The sequence below is a fragment of the Mercenaria mercenaria genome, chromosome 16 (assembly GCF_021730395.1).
Source record: "Mercenaria mercenaria strain notata chromosome 16, MADL_Memer_1, whole genome shotgun sequence".
NCBI lineage: Eukaryota > Metazoa > Mollusca > Bivalvia > Venerida > Veneridae > Mercenaria > Mercenaria mercenaria.
In genome coordinates this window covers 41,768,806-41,784,513 of record NC_069376.1, presented here as the reverse complement: position 1 = coordinate 41,784,513, position 15,708 = coordinate 41,768,806, and the positions used below count along the sequence as shown (strand labels likewise).

Genomic DNA, 15,708 nt, shown 5'->3' with positions numbered 1-15,708 from the left:
ACAGTATTGACATCTGACATCTAACAACTCAGAATTCTAATAATTTTCATACCTAAGTAACAAGTGTACAAGCATCAACATCTCTGTGAAAGAATTGAATTTCACACCAAAGTTACCTGAACATAATAAAAACACTCTGTTATGACCCTGCTGGGGTATGAACTTCTAAGACTTGGAATCCATAGTCACATTTACATGATCCCTCCCTTGACATAAATTTGAAATTTATAGCAAAATGTTCCCTCATTCAAGTGTAGTTAATAATCATTTTATTACATATTATAGAGGGTCCCCAACATTTTATGTGTGAAACACTGAGTTCTTAAGTTTGTAATTCAAGGGTATACTAGATTTTAAAGAATGCCACATTCTGAGCTCTAAAGTTGGTAACCCTGCTATAAGATATAAAGGCTATACTTTATTTAAATGTGGTGAAATTTCAAGCCACTTTTGTTGATGATCCTTCTATAATTGCAAGTCACTATTTAAAACTACCCACAATATCTGAATACATGGTACAATGATATCTCAAGAAACTGTATTCCATTAATCCCTTTATAAATCAATCAATAAAATACTAAACTTAAACGTATGCAATACAATATGATCTAGCATTACTGTACTTCATAAATCCTTTTATTACAGTTCTGAAAGGTTATACTAGATATAAATGTACACAGTACAACATGATCTCAAGTTACTGTCTTCTATTTGTCCTTTTATTACAAATCAAGATTACACTAGATTTAGTGGTATCCACTATGACATGCTCTCAAGTTACTTAATTTATTACACAAAAAGAATTCACAAGATTAAAATGTATGCAGTTCTACAACATGATCAAGATACTGGCTTCTATTTATCCTTTTATTAGAGATCAAGATTACACTAGATTTAAGTGTATGCAGTACAGCATGATCTCAAGTTTATGTATTTATTACACATCAAGAATACACAAGTTCAAAATGTACACAGTACAACTTAGTCACTGTCTTCTATCCATCCAAGGATATACCAGATTTTAAGGTGATGGATCCGTAATAGTTTACCTCCTTATGAAGAGTATTCAATTCCTACCATAAACCTTCCTTTTCAGGAGGGCATAGGTTCAAGCTGCATTAGGACCACACTTTTTTTCTTTATATTTCATTTTTTCTAGTAATTTTAACTGTATTTCTAGACTTATTGATTTATTGTACAAAAGTGGAAATCTTTTATTCCATAAGCCATTCCTTGCTGTGCAGGGTTAGACATCTTTGAAAATACTGAATTACATGCAGTAAACGTTCTCTGTTTCACCTTCACTCTTTAGTTTCATATAGTGGAAGAAATGTAGGTAGGTTTTACTTCTGTCCCATTGTTATTTCATAATGCAGAAAACAAAATTTTAAACAGTCTCACAGGCCATAACTTTTCAGTGCTGGAGCTAAATTTCTGTCTGATTAAATCCTTTTACTTGAGACTCCCTAGTAAAAATCTTCTGGACAGTTTCATTTTGTGTTTTATAATTGTTTACCAATACTTTGAGATTTCTTTTAATAAAATTATTGGTATAATGTATTCTATGAAAATTTTGTACAGTGGTTATCACTTTGAACTTTGTCTCTATTTGAACTTCAGGAAATATCATAAATTATACAATTTTTGAAAAAAGTGACACAGTAGAAGTTGTTTAACCTTTAGCCTGCTGGCGGCGAGTTATTCTGCCTTTGCGACCAGTGCAAACCAAGATTAGCCTGCACATCTGTGCAGGCTAATCATGGTCTGCACTGTTCGCTATTCAGTCGGTAAATTTTCATTGAACACCCCTTCAAATACTAAATGGTACTGCCCAAACTGAATGATGGACCAGTCCATTTTAGGAATTTAGCAGGCTAAAGGTTAAAAATTGCAACACAGTGTGAAACAATGTAACCTTTAAGGCTGTATCAAGTTCATGCAATTTTTTAAACATTAGTATATGTACTACTATTATTATGGGTTCACTAACAATGTATACAGTACAACATGATCTCAATTTAATGTATTTATTATAGATCAACAATATGTACAGTAAATAAAAATGTTTGCAAATATTACATAATCCCAAGATACTATCTTCTATCAACCCTTTTATTATAGATCACTATCTTCTATCAATCCTTTTATTATAGATCAAACATACTGGATTTAAATGTAGGTAGTACAACATAATCTTAAGTCAATATCTTCTATCAATCTGCTTATTACAGATCAAAGATAAACTAGATTTAAAATGTATGCAGTAAAACACAATCTCAAGTTACAATTTTCTGTTAATCTTTTCACTCTGGATTAAGATCACATTAAGATTTAAATGTATACAGTACAATAATATTATGATCTACTGTATTACACATAAGTATAATTAAGCGAGATTAAAATGCATGCAGTAAAATACAATCTCAAGTAACTATTTTCTGTTAATCGGTTTACTTTGGATCAAGATCACACTAGATTTAAATGTATATAGTGCAATAATATTATGATCTCAAGTTAGTGTATTTATTACACATCAAGGATTAAAATGTATGCAGTCAACACCATCTCAAGTTACTATTTTCTGTTAACCTTTTATATGTATTATGGATCCAGGATACACTAGTTTTAAATGTACGCAGTACAACAGGATCCAAAGTTTCCCTATTCTGTTGATCCAGTTATAACAGATCAGGGGTACACTACATTTAAATGTATAGCACAGTGAGCTCTTAAATTGCTGTTGTTGGTAAACCCCTTGTTACATATTTTACACACGAAAGGTTTCTCCCCCGTATGTGTGCGTTCATGAATAAGAAGATCTGCCTTTGAACGGATAAACTTTCCGCAATATCTACATGGGAATTTAGTCTTAGTTCCCTGTTGTTGTTGTTGTTTCTGGAACCCCTGGTCTTGATATTGTAGCATAGTAGCTTGTGCTTGGTTTCCAGGCAAAGATGGAAACTGTTGACATGGTGCCTTCCTTGGATCCAATGAACCTGGAAAAATAGAAAAAGATCAAAATAATTACACATTTAATAATTCATTCAGTGATGTACTTTTAACACTTGTTAACAAACATGGCATTTATTCAATGCAACAACACACTAAAAGCTGATAATCATGGAGTTATTACATACAATGTAGTTGGAATTAAGCTCACAGAAAATGTAAGGCAATTAACACTTACAGCAAAAATACCCCCATTTGACTTAGTTGTGAAATCAAACAACTTTTTATATGTAAATACGTCTTTTAATATCCAAATTATTTTTCGGACATGTATCAACATAAATTCAAGAGATTTTCCCATCATTGAAACATATCATAGCGCAATTATTGTCTGCTAATGGAAAGAAAAATGAAACTTAATCACTTTTAACTTTTAAGTTTTTTTTTATGCCAACTAGGCCAGCTTTTTTTTGATACCATTCGTCTGATTATACCAGTCCACCAACTGTTATTTCCTTAATAACCAAAATAAAAATAAAATTACATTTCTATACTTCATACAACCATTTAATGACAAAATGCAAAGTTCTACTGTACCATTAAGTCTTTAAATTTGATCACATGAACTAGTGGCAGCAATTTTGACAGTATTGAATACAAAGTTACGACTCTACACACTACAAAATTTCCCTCTCTATATTTTTTTTTGCAGTTTTATCAAAATCTCTTTTAATACTTTCAAAGTAATGCTTCAAGAAAGCAAAATGTGAGAGAGACAAAGAGACAACTATTTTGCTCAACTTGCAGGATGCATAAAATATGTGACTTTAAAACGTAAATACTGACCGTTATTACCCACTTGATCATAATGGAACTTCTACCTGACAGTAAAACAGATATACCCCCCCCCCCCCCCCCCACGCACCCCGATTCCAAAAACAGTACAACCTGCATTAATTGACCACCCAATGTAAGGACAGAAAGTGGTCTTTTTCCACAAATGGTCTCTGAATAAAACAGATTTTCTTCTCTAACAACATAAAAAGGATCTAAAAAGTGGTCTCTTAATGCAAGTGCTTTTTTAATAAACATAGTCTCTGTGTAAGCCAAATCTAAATGCACGAAGAAGTTTGGGTTTCAACTGAAACTGAGCAATAACTGAAGTATGGTTAAAGATTTTACAAAAAATATTTGGTTAAATGTAAAATACAATGACTTTGACTAGCAGAACTTAAAATTTATTTTGTAAGGACAACAATTTATCATCCTAAGCATACATTCATGTTCACTACAGTAAGGGCTATCAGCTTGCTTTTCTTTGAATAAGCATTGTTTCAGAGTATTTCAGATTATTTTTACTTTATACATGCCAACAACTTCATAAGTTTACACATAGTCATAAATGCTTTTCACAAAACCCATTTGTGTGAACATCAGCATGCACTTCGTGATTGTTTTTATTAGTACTCACGATAAATAGTTCTGTACCATTTATCACTTTCACACACCTACATTTTACTGATTTCTGAGTGCACATAATGACAACTCCAAGAAAAGTGAGTCAAATGCTCAAATCTTCAGCAAGATGAAATGATACCATCATGTTGAGAAAATGTAAAGATGTATCTATCAGAAAAAGTTGAGCTACCAGTAAACTTGTTTATTCAAAAAAGACTTGCCCCTCCCTCCACTGTAGGCTCAAATCCTTGCTCAGGATGCACAATTCTTTCATGAGAGGATACTGCCCTGCTGGTTTAGAGGGTGGTGGTTCTACCAAAGTACCTGCTCTGATATGTCTGAATTAAGGCTTAGACAGGCACTGTGGGTCTTCAGTTTTCCTCCATCATAAAAACCCATGGTAAGACATTACTGTGTCGGTGTGACATTAAACATAACCACAACAATAATGAGTTTTGTAGTCCCTAGAACTTTATTAATGAATATTCAATACATCAATAAACCAGCCTCTTCTAAATATTATATGTGTGTGTTATGCGCTTGGGTTTAGTGTGTTATTCAAAAACATTTCAATCATATAAATACAAGTATCATTACGCACACTGCCCAACAGTACTAGTTGTCAGAACTGAAACAAGATAGGCCAGAAAACTACAAAACTATTCTAAATATCTGCTTAACCATATTAAATGCATTTTTGAAACCCAAAGAAAAATTATGTATCAGTTGCCATTTAACTGATCAATGTGGAAAATGCACTATACTGTAGCATTGCTTTGCATTATTTTGCAATAAAACCAATACTAAACTGTGATAAAATTAAATTCGTTTTTTAGATTAAAAGTCCCATTGCACTTTTAATTAATGTATGCAAAAAAAAAAAAAAAAAAAAAAAAAAAAAAAAAAAAAAAAAAAGGACCATGATGGTCCTGAATCGCTCACCTCTTCCCACATGATCCAGTTTTGAGTAAGACGTCATTTTTTCTATTATTTGACATAGTGACCAAGTTTTTGAGCTCATGTGACCCAGATCTGAACTTGACCTAGATATTATCGAGATAAAAATTCTGACCAATTTTCAAGAAGATCCATTGAAAAATATGGTCTCTAGAGAGGTCACAAGGTTTTTCTATTATTTGACCTACTGACCTAGTTTTTGATGGCACGTGACCCTGTTTTGAATTTTACCTAGATATCATCAAGATGAACATTCAGACCAACTTTCATACAGATCCCATGACAAATATGGCCTCTAGAGAGGTCACAAGTTTTTCTATTATTTGACCTACTGTCCTAGTTTTTGAAGGCACGTGACCCAGTTTCGAACTTGACCTAGATATCATCAAGGTGAACATTCTGACCAATTTTCATGAAGATCTCATGAAATATATGGCCTCTAGAGAGTTCACAAGGTTTTTCTATTTTTATACCTACTGACCTAGTTTTTGACCGCACGTGACCCAGTTTCGAACTTCACCTAGATATCATCAAGATGAACATTCAGATCAACTTTCATACAGATCCCATGAAAAATGTGGCCTTTAGAGTGGTCACAAGGTTTTTCTACTATTTGACCAACTGACCTAGTTTTTGATGACACGTGACCCGGTTTCGAACTTGACCTAGATATCATCAAGATGAACGTTCTGACCAATTTTCATGAAGATCTTGTGAAATATATGGCCTCTGGAGATGTCACAAGCTTTTCTATTTTTAGACCTACTGACCTAGTTTTTGATGGCATGTGACCCAGTTTCGAACTTGACCTAGATATCATCAAGGTGAACATTCTGACCAATTTTCATGAAGATCTTGTGAAATATATGGCCTCTAGAGAGGTCACAAGGTTTTTCTATTTTTAGACCTACTGACCTTGTTTTTGAAGGCACGTGACCCAGTTTCGAACTTGACCTAGATATCATCAAGATGAACATTCTGACAAACTTTCATAAAGATCCCATGAAAAATGTGACCTCTAGAGTGGTCACAAGCAAAAGTTTACTGACAGTCGCATGCACGGACGGACGACGGACACCGCGCGATCACAAAAGCTCACCTTGTCACTTTGTGACAGGTGAGCTAAAAAGAGAGCAAGTATCCACTCCTTCTTGAAATCATCACCTCTGAAGTATTTGATAGTGTCTTCTGAATTCCAAATAAAATAATAGATGATTTGCTTATATCTAGGGGTATAGTACTTTACTTCCATGGGTACTTTCATATCTCAAATTGTCAGATAGTGCTAAAAGTGGGTTTTAATTATGTTAGATGGAGAGAGAGTTGACCAAGCTCGATATTAAGTGTACAATTTTCATGGTTTCCATCAAAAACACTGCGAGGAAAAATGCAGGTCATACTAAAGTCTTGAAAAGGGCGAGTATGACGTATTTCTAACAGTTTGTCAGTGCAAAATGTCCACAAAGGAACTAAGCAGACATTCACTTAAAGCAGAAATAAAAATAACTCCCAAAAATTCATTGTATCATTAATGCATAACTCCCTAAGATTTATTGTAATGTTGCTATACTGTCGATCTGATTACCATTATAAATCTATAAGATCCTCTTAGAAAATTAGATCATACTGTCCTTGCAATCAGTTTCAGTTACTTCCTGGTTTTACAGAAAATTTATCATGCCAGTATATTGAATGAAAGTTTAAATTTCTGTCTTTACTACATCCACTACCATGTCTTTGCATCCTAAGAGATTATAAACAAAACTATCAAGGTACTTCACGAAGAGCTTGTTCGTCATATAATTTATGCAAGCTGCAAGTTTTGGATAGCGATATTTTACATTATCTTTTACGCAAGAGATAATATTCAGAAAAAAAGCTGTTTCGTTATTTATCCATACGGAACATGCATGTTTGTGATTAAAATATTCAAATCCTCTTGAAGCACTGAAAAGCATTCTTCTCTTGATGATTTTGTTTTTGTATATGTATTAACCTTTTTTCCATATTGGTTGAAATGAATCCAAAATATATTCACCTTTTGTATGTTTCCAATTTTCTCACATACATACAAGCGCATGTCCTATACTTGATTAATTAAAGCTATGAGTAAAAATTTATCCATAAATGGTTTAAACATGTATGCTTGGAATCATAAATTTTCCAATCCTTTGATATACATTAGAATCATGTTATTTCAATCATATTTATGCTATTATCAGAGTCTTTCTCCACATACACCGCAAACAAAAAATTGCGAAATCTTAACACAGGCGTTTAATAATTGTATAATCGGTCTTTCATATGTACAAGAGCATGTCCTTTCAATGAATTTTTGTGAGTAAACCGTTTTCCGCATATCTCACAAGAGTAAGGTTTCTCGCCCGTATGAATTCTCTCATGTATAGTCAAGTCAGCCTGGCACCTATTTGGTTTTCCGCAGTATCTACACAACAGCTGGGGCTTGGTTGGCTTCTCATTAGAAGTTCGAGTCTGTGCAGGCACTCTTCCGACATTGGCATCTAAAAATAGAGATTACCAAAAAATGAAATATAAGCAAATATAAATTTGCATGTATTTTTCAATCTTTTGTAAGAAACGACTAAACGTAATATTTATATTAAGTCTCTACAGAACAATTATTTTCTCTTAATTTCAGACTAAACATTGCTGGAGTTCTGTTGTGGTGGCTCTTTTACTTATACTGCAAGAAGATTTGTATTTTCACAAAAATAAGAGTGACGCCATGAGAAAACCAACATCATGATGCGGCTCTTATCTACACAGAATATATCTAAGATTTCTTTTAAATAGGTTCATCATTCCCTATGACACTATTAACATTACTTCATAGACTATTTACAATGCAAGCCACTGATAAAGTTAGGAACAGCCTATAATACTGACCATCCAACATGTAGCTCTACTTTACAACCATAACTAATCATTGCATTGATTTAGCTACTCCGATAAGTCAGAAAAGTAATGGCCACAGTGCATCAATCAATAGATTTTTTAAATCTAACTTTAAATTTTTTCATTTATGTTACACCTATCAATAAATATAAGTGACCATCAAATATGTCCTTTAATTAATGTAAAGGCAGGTAATATGGCAATACCTAATTCTTCCTGTATACTGTGAAATCATTAATATTTATAGGAGACTATTTTCATGGAAGTTGTGGCCGAGGCAATCTATGATATTAAACCCAAACAAACAAGTAAAATTTTCATTCAATTCTTATTTTTCTATGAAATCCACAAACTCGTTTACCCATGAAATTGACATTTCGAAGAAAACACCATGAAATTTCATGCATGCAAAATCAAGTGATTTTACAGCATTGCATGTACATTACAACACAACATGTTTATGAGTAACAGATTTTCCTAACTTAAACTTTGCAAGCTTAAGTTCCCAGTAGCTTTAGCACCAAGGGATATTTAATACCACTTGAAATGTACTAACAAGGTTCATACAGAACATCGAAGATAAAATCAAAATACTTTTTAAGTACTTCTTTTTTTACTTTTTCCAAGGACTATTTTTCTTGAAAACATGTCTTGAAATCTTAGTCCCAACAACTATAATCTATTTCCAAAGTGTTATAGTAAAAACTGCACCTTGTAATGTTACCTATTCATGACCACTGCAAGTGCACCAAGAATATCAGTATTATTTTTTTCTTTCAAATTATCTTTATTTTTTTCTACTTTTATTTTTAAATTTTTCCTTTCCACAAAAGTTCCCAACAGAACAGTTGGGTGATACTTTAAGCTTTTTTTTCAAAATTCATGTATTTTTTCAAGTGCTTTAGGAACTGAGTTTTCAAGGACAAGAATCAAATCGAAGGTTTTTTCAAGGTCTGTACAATTCCTGTGTAGCAAGTCCCCAACTTTTTTCAACCTCCATCTTTGAATATAAGAGTTCCTGAATTAAAGTCAGAAAACACTTCTGTACCAACACAACAAATATACTAAAATCCTTAGGACGGCCAGCACATATTTATGCAATCTCGCCAGGCATATGTATGTTTTTTGAAAAAAACCAGAAAAAAGAAAATCACTCGACTTCAGCTATTCCTGAAGTAAACAAATGAAAGTAGAAATGCTAAACTTGAAAAAAGAAAGCCCGCATTTTGATTCGTAGGTAGTCAGGGGTCACCCCGTCTAAATATATGCGTGTGGACTTAACAGACCAAGGCTACATTGATAATTTTTGAACTTCATCAAATCGCTTAAAATGTCATTTATGATGTTGTCTGAGTGTCAGTATATGCCTCAGATGCAAGATATAGTGTACGTTAAGGCTGCGGAAAGGATATAAACCATTTGACAAATCATAAATTTATAGGCCCAGACACTTTAAAGGAAGAAACAAGTTGAACACATTTTCATTCCAGTCAGCAAATTCGAAAAAATCTGGACACTTATTTCTTCTAAAATGCATCAACGTAAGTATTTTTTATCGATAAACATTTACAAAATATTGAAATGTCACCTAATCTTGTAAGTATAATGCATATTGATTTGAAACACATTTTATATCAAAGTCATTCATTGCATCCTAAATTCAAGAAAATATTGTCATCTGATTTCAAATCTGATTTTTTGGAATTTCATTTAATAATTCTACACTACATAATGTAGTGAAGCTTTAATATCAAGCCTTACTTTATTGTAATTATAATGACCAATTCTTATTGCTTTCATTTCACATCTCTGAAATATCACATCGTTTTTCAACATTGAACCAACTTCACTGAAATTTTCCTGTAAATATTGACAATTTTATGCACCTTCAATGTATATTTCTATGTAGAAACTTTGATGTAAATTTCACTATTGTACTAGTTTAAACCAAAATCCTTTTAACTGTTCCAGTTAATATGAACAATTTTGTGTGCCTTCAGCGTACTCTTCTGGGTAAAAGCTTTGCCACAAATGTCACAGTTGTGTGGTTTCTCACCCATGTGTATCCTTTCATGTATACTAAGATCAGACTTCGATCGAATTAACTTTCCGCAATATTTACACGGGTATTTGCCTTTTGAACCATGCGAAACATTATGCTGGTTACTATCTGCAAAATTCTGTGTTCCACAGTGTTCCTGGCCGTAATCATGTGTCGTGTTGTCCAGTTCATTGCCAACATAGGGTACCTTTCTCCAAAGCTGACATGTTTGTTTCTCATCTGAAATATTAACAAACTAATATTAATATATATGTTCTTAGATTTCAATTATTTTCCTTAATTTCTACAAGCTAATAAAAGATAAAAGGCATGGGTCGATTTCCCTGAAGCAGAGGCCATCCAAAACACAGCCATAGAGCCATGCATCCAAATGTTACAGTCTCCCACAACAAATGAATCAGTAAACACAAAAATGACAATGCTTAAACTTTATTACCTTCATGTCAAATACAGGAACAATAAAAAAGTCTTTCTACACAGTGTCTCTACAGGTACATTTTCCTCATATGCCATCTAAGAACATACAGTCTGATATACCTTGGTTATTTTGTCTCAGACTGCTTCAAGGTTGACCTCATCTTTAAATTTAACCATTACCCTGCTAAATTTCTTGTCCATCTCTCAATAAGGACAGTACCATTAACTGTTAAAAGGGGTGCTTACCAGTAAGATACGGAGTGAATGGCGAACAGTGCAGAGCTTGATCAGACTGCATGCATGTGAAGGCTGAACATGATCTACACTGGTCGCAAAGGTAGAATCAATCGTGTCCAGCATGATACGGGTTAAAGAAATATTTATGTTTATAGTAGAATTCTTTCTAAGGTCATTTGTTTTGTTGACTATAAAAATTCACTATCAATATATCAACTTTATGTTCTAATCTTAGATTTTGTTTCATAACTGTGTATTAGTGTATATGTCTAACAGAATCATTATTTGTTTGTTTATTTGTTTGTTTTGGGTTTAACGCCGTTTTTCAACAGTATTTCAGTTATGTAACGGCGGGCAGTTAAAACCCAACCAGTGTTCCTGGATTCTGTACCAGTACAAACCTGTTCTCTTTCAAGTAACTGCCAACTTCCCCACATGAATCAGAGGTGGAGGACTAATGATTTCAGACACAATGTCGTTTATCAAATAGTCACGGAAAACATACGCCCCGCCCGAGGATTGAACTCATTACCCCGCGATCCGTAGACCGACGCTCTACCTACTGAGCTAAGCGGGCGGGTTAACAGAATCATTAAGCATGTGCTGACTAGTGTAGTGATACATCATATAAATTATGGGTTGTAACTGTGACATTATAGTATGTACAGATTACACAAGCCACAATTTGTTGACATGTGAGCTTCAACCATTAGTTTTTTCAAATGTCTAAAAAAATTCTTTCACTTTATATCCAATCGCATAACTTGTTTTCTCAGATATGGCAACAACAAGCTCATTTCACACTGACATTTATAACTGATGTCTCAGTGCCACTTCTGAACTGATAATGGTGGAAAAAGACCCAAGGTTCATGATGTTGCATTTTGGCTCAAAGGCAACTTAATAAAGCCACTGGCCTCTCATTCAACAACTGTACGGCTCTCTTTCACTAAAGAATTTTAAATCCCTTGCAAATTATCAAGCTCCAAGCTTAAAGAGACCAGTCTGTGTTCTAAACCCTTACCATGCTGGACACCACTTTCTGCCTTTGCAACCAGTGTCGATCATGATCAGCCTGCAAACATGTGCAGTCTGATCATGATCTGCTCTGTTTGCTGTTCAGTTTGCATCTTTTTGGTAAGCAGGTAAGCATCCCTTTTAACAGTTAAAGGTACTATCCAAATTAGAAGATGGACAAGTTCATAATAGAAATTTAGCAGGGTAAAGGTTAACCACTCATCCCCTGATGCTCCTACACCATCTCCGTATCATTATTATATTTATGCAATTCAAGACATTAATAAATACAAGTTTTTCCATAACATGATATCCAACATCATAGTTGTTTAAATTTTGTTTTGTTATTGTCAAAAGCAATTGTTCAAGTTTTGCAAGAGTAGTGATGGGAACAATATCTGCAGAATTGCAACTGTGAAAACTGGTCCAAACAATTCATCCATAGCAGTAATTTGCTGACCACTCAAATATCGCCCATTTTCTTATGTACCATGGTGTGTGATGTAAGATTACTTTTGTGAGCAAATCCTCTCGAGCAGACTGTGCAAACATATGGTTTCACACCCGTATGAATTCTCTCGTGTATTTCAAGGTCGCACTTAGATCGTATGGCCTTGTTACAGTATTTACAAATGTATCTAAGCTTTGACTGAAGGCTGGAACGACGCTGATCTGATCCATAATGCATTTCTAAGTGACGTGAAACATCAAGCTGTCCGGCATCTGTACAAGAAGACATGGACCAATCATCTCCATCTGAAATAAAGAAAACTATAAATGAGTTTCTTCTAACAGTAGCTTCCTGACAAACATGGTAAAGGACTTCAAGTATATTTCATATTCTGTGCCAGTGTATGGAGTTCAAGTTATATACCTTACCTAAAAGCCATGTACTTTCGAACAACAGTTTTACACCTGTATAGCTATGTTAAAATGCTAACCCCTGTGGTAGCACAAAATTTGGTCCCCTATCATATTTATAAATTCTAATAAATCTTTGATTGGTCCCACTATATACAAGGTTCCTATAAATCCATAGCGAAGTTCACCTTCAGAAATTGTTTAAAGTCTTTTTTTCACTTTTTCTTTTTTCAGCTAAATAACAACTGGATGCTGGATAATATAAGAGGGTGAAAATACATCATGAAGCGTTTCTTGTAAAGTCAAAGATGCAGATCAAAGAAGATAGGCTCTTGAGAATCCAGCTAAACTAGTAAGTCAACCCTATATCACAATCTAGGCCTAGTTGTTTGAAACTTTAACGAGCTGTTAAACTAACAGCTTGTTAAATTTTATTTTAAAACATTAGGCATGAAAGGAACCATTAGTATGATGTTTTAGTACTACTGTAAAGACGTTTTAGTTTTCATAATTCTTAAACTATAATATGTTTTACCAAGCTTTCTAAAATGTTAAATGTAACTTGAGTTAATCCGCCATTTGCTTAATCACCTGTTCATTTATTTATTTATTTGGGTTTTACGGTGCACCAACACAGTATAGGTTATATGGCGCCAAACAGGACTACAAATTTTGGTTTCACATCTCATTCACATCGAAATAAAAACATGGTATGAGGTATGGAATCAAAATTTGCATACCTGCTGGAATCACAGAGTTACAGCAAAACCAAGTGTTAAGACCCTATAAGTCGCCTCTTACCACCATGCTTGGGTAAGGCAGTGGTTCCAATTCTTTTCATACACAGATCGTCCCAGAACCACATAGGGCTAATCACCTGTTCAAGTTTTGAACATTTTACTGAGCCCTGGTCACAAGAGGTGTTAGATAAAATTATAACAACTTCACTGTGTTTCTTTCACACTGAAATATTTTTATATAGAAGGATGAAAAAAATATAAAGAAATTTCATAGAACATTTTAACAATTCAGATTCATGGTCTGTTTCTGGTGACCTACTCTTAAATTAATTTGAATGGCTTCACTTCTACAATTATTTTTCAATTTTGGGTAAAATATGTGATATAATCATAGATCGCAAATACATAGAAGACACCCATTCAACTCTTACATGCACAACATCACAAACTTCAAACACATTTTGTGGCATTTAATAATCGTGGCTTAAAGATACACAAACCCATTTCTCAAGATTCTATCTAGCTCAATAACTGACAGAAATTCTACTTGTGTTGTTTATTATGATTTGTTTTTGTCAGTTAAACCTTATTCAAAATGCTACTGTCATTACACTTTAATTTCTACCACCAAACAGGGTGTCCATACAATAACCAAATCATAGCAGCTTCTACCACAGGTACGATATATTCATAGTTTACATACAATGGTCTGTATCTGTAGACATCACATTTTCAATAGTATAACTTTGTATTACTTAGCAGCACAGTAACTAGAATCAAACATGTTAGGTATCTGTCGGACTTTGTCCAGAAAGCATGCTCCAATTTATATGTACTCGGCTGTGTGACTTTAGGTGACTCTTGGAAATAAATCCTTTCAGGCAGATTGGGCAAAGGAACGGTTTCTCGCCTGTATGAGTTCTCTCATGTATTTCAAGGTCGCTCTTTGATCGTATGGCTTTGTTGCAATATTTACAAAAGTGCTTAAACTTTGATTGACTGGAACAATGTGGATCTGGTCCATATTGCATTTCAAAGTGATTTGCAACTTTAAGCTGGCCTGTTTCTGTGCACGTGGACAGGTACATACCATCTTCATCTGAAATAATGGAAAGAAACTGTACAGCATTTTCTTTCTATCAGTTTCATAATACTATTATACTATAGTTGTCATGTATTTACAAAATGACAACAGCAAACACCAGGCCTGGAATTTAGTAAAGAAAATCGAAAGCCTAAAAGTTCCTTTCTAAAGCCTGAAATCTCCTTTTTCAAGCGTTTTATTGCATAAAACTCATAGCAAAGTAGTGTCATTTATCTATTGCATTAAATTCATGGCAAAGTAGTGTCATTTATCTATTGCATTAAACTCGTGGCAAAGTAGTGTCATTTATCTACTGCATTAAACTCGTGGCAAAGTAGTGTCATTTATCTAATGCATTAAACTCGTGACAAGGTAGTGTCATTTATCTATTGCATTAAACTCATGGCAAAGTAGTGTCATTTATCTATTGCATTAAACTCATGGCAAAGTAGTGTTGTGTATCTATTGCATTAAACTCATGGCAAAGTAGTGTCATTTATCTATTGCATAAAACTCATGGCAAAGTAGTGTCATTTATCTACTGCATTAAATTCATGGCAAAGTAGTGTCATTTATCTACTGCATTAAACTCATGGCAAAGTAGTGTCATTTATATATTGCATTAAACTTGTGTCAAAGTAGTGTCATTTATCTACTGCATTAAACTCATGACAAAGTAGTGTCATCTATCTACTGCATTAAACTCGTGACAAGGTAGTGTCATTTATCTATTGCATTAAACTCATGGCACACTAGTGTCTTTGATCTATAGTGCACTAAGTTCATAGCTGCTATTAGCACACTAGTGCAATGTATCTATCTATGCACTAAATTATGGCACACTAGTTTCATGTATGTATCACATTAAATTCATGGCACACTAGTGTCATGTATTGATTGCATTAAATTCATGGCACACTAGTTTCATCTACTTGTCACATTAAATTCATGGCACACTAGTGTCATGTATTTATCGCATTAAATTCATGGCACACTAGTGTCATGTGTTT

At 33.7% G+C, this 15,708-nt stretch overlaps 1 protein-coding gene across 19 annotated transcripts in view; it reads right to left on the bottom strand.

Moving 5' to 3' along the window:
* LOC123539568 (zinc finger protein 768-like) overlaps window positions 1–15,708 on the bottom strand; it is a 129,605-nt gene that overhangs the window by 63,388 nt on the left and 50,509 nt on the right. For 3 of the 19 annotated variants that reach the window (XM_045324196.2, XM_045324194.2, XM_053526813.1), the window contains exons 5-6: window positions 12,527–12,769; window positions 10,167–10,561 (exon numbers count right to left, since the gene is read on the bottom strand). The exons of 12 other annotated variants lie outside the window; for them this stretch is intronic. In XM_045324196.2, coding sequence (XP_045180131.2) covers window positions 10,239–10,561; window positions 12,527–12,769 — 566 coding nt within the window. In that variant the 3' untranslated portion in view covers window positions 10,167–10,238. Of the gene's footprint in view, window positions 1–2,013; window positions 2,997–7,425; window positions 7,887–10,166; window positions 10,562–12,526; window positions 12,770–13,850; window positions 14,714–15,708 lie in introns of those variants that run through there. 4 more of the 19 variants (XM_053526820.1, XM_053526826.1, XM_053526818.1 and 1 more) reach the window with 4 other exon arrangements.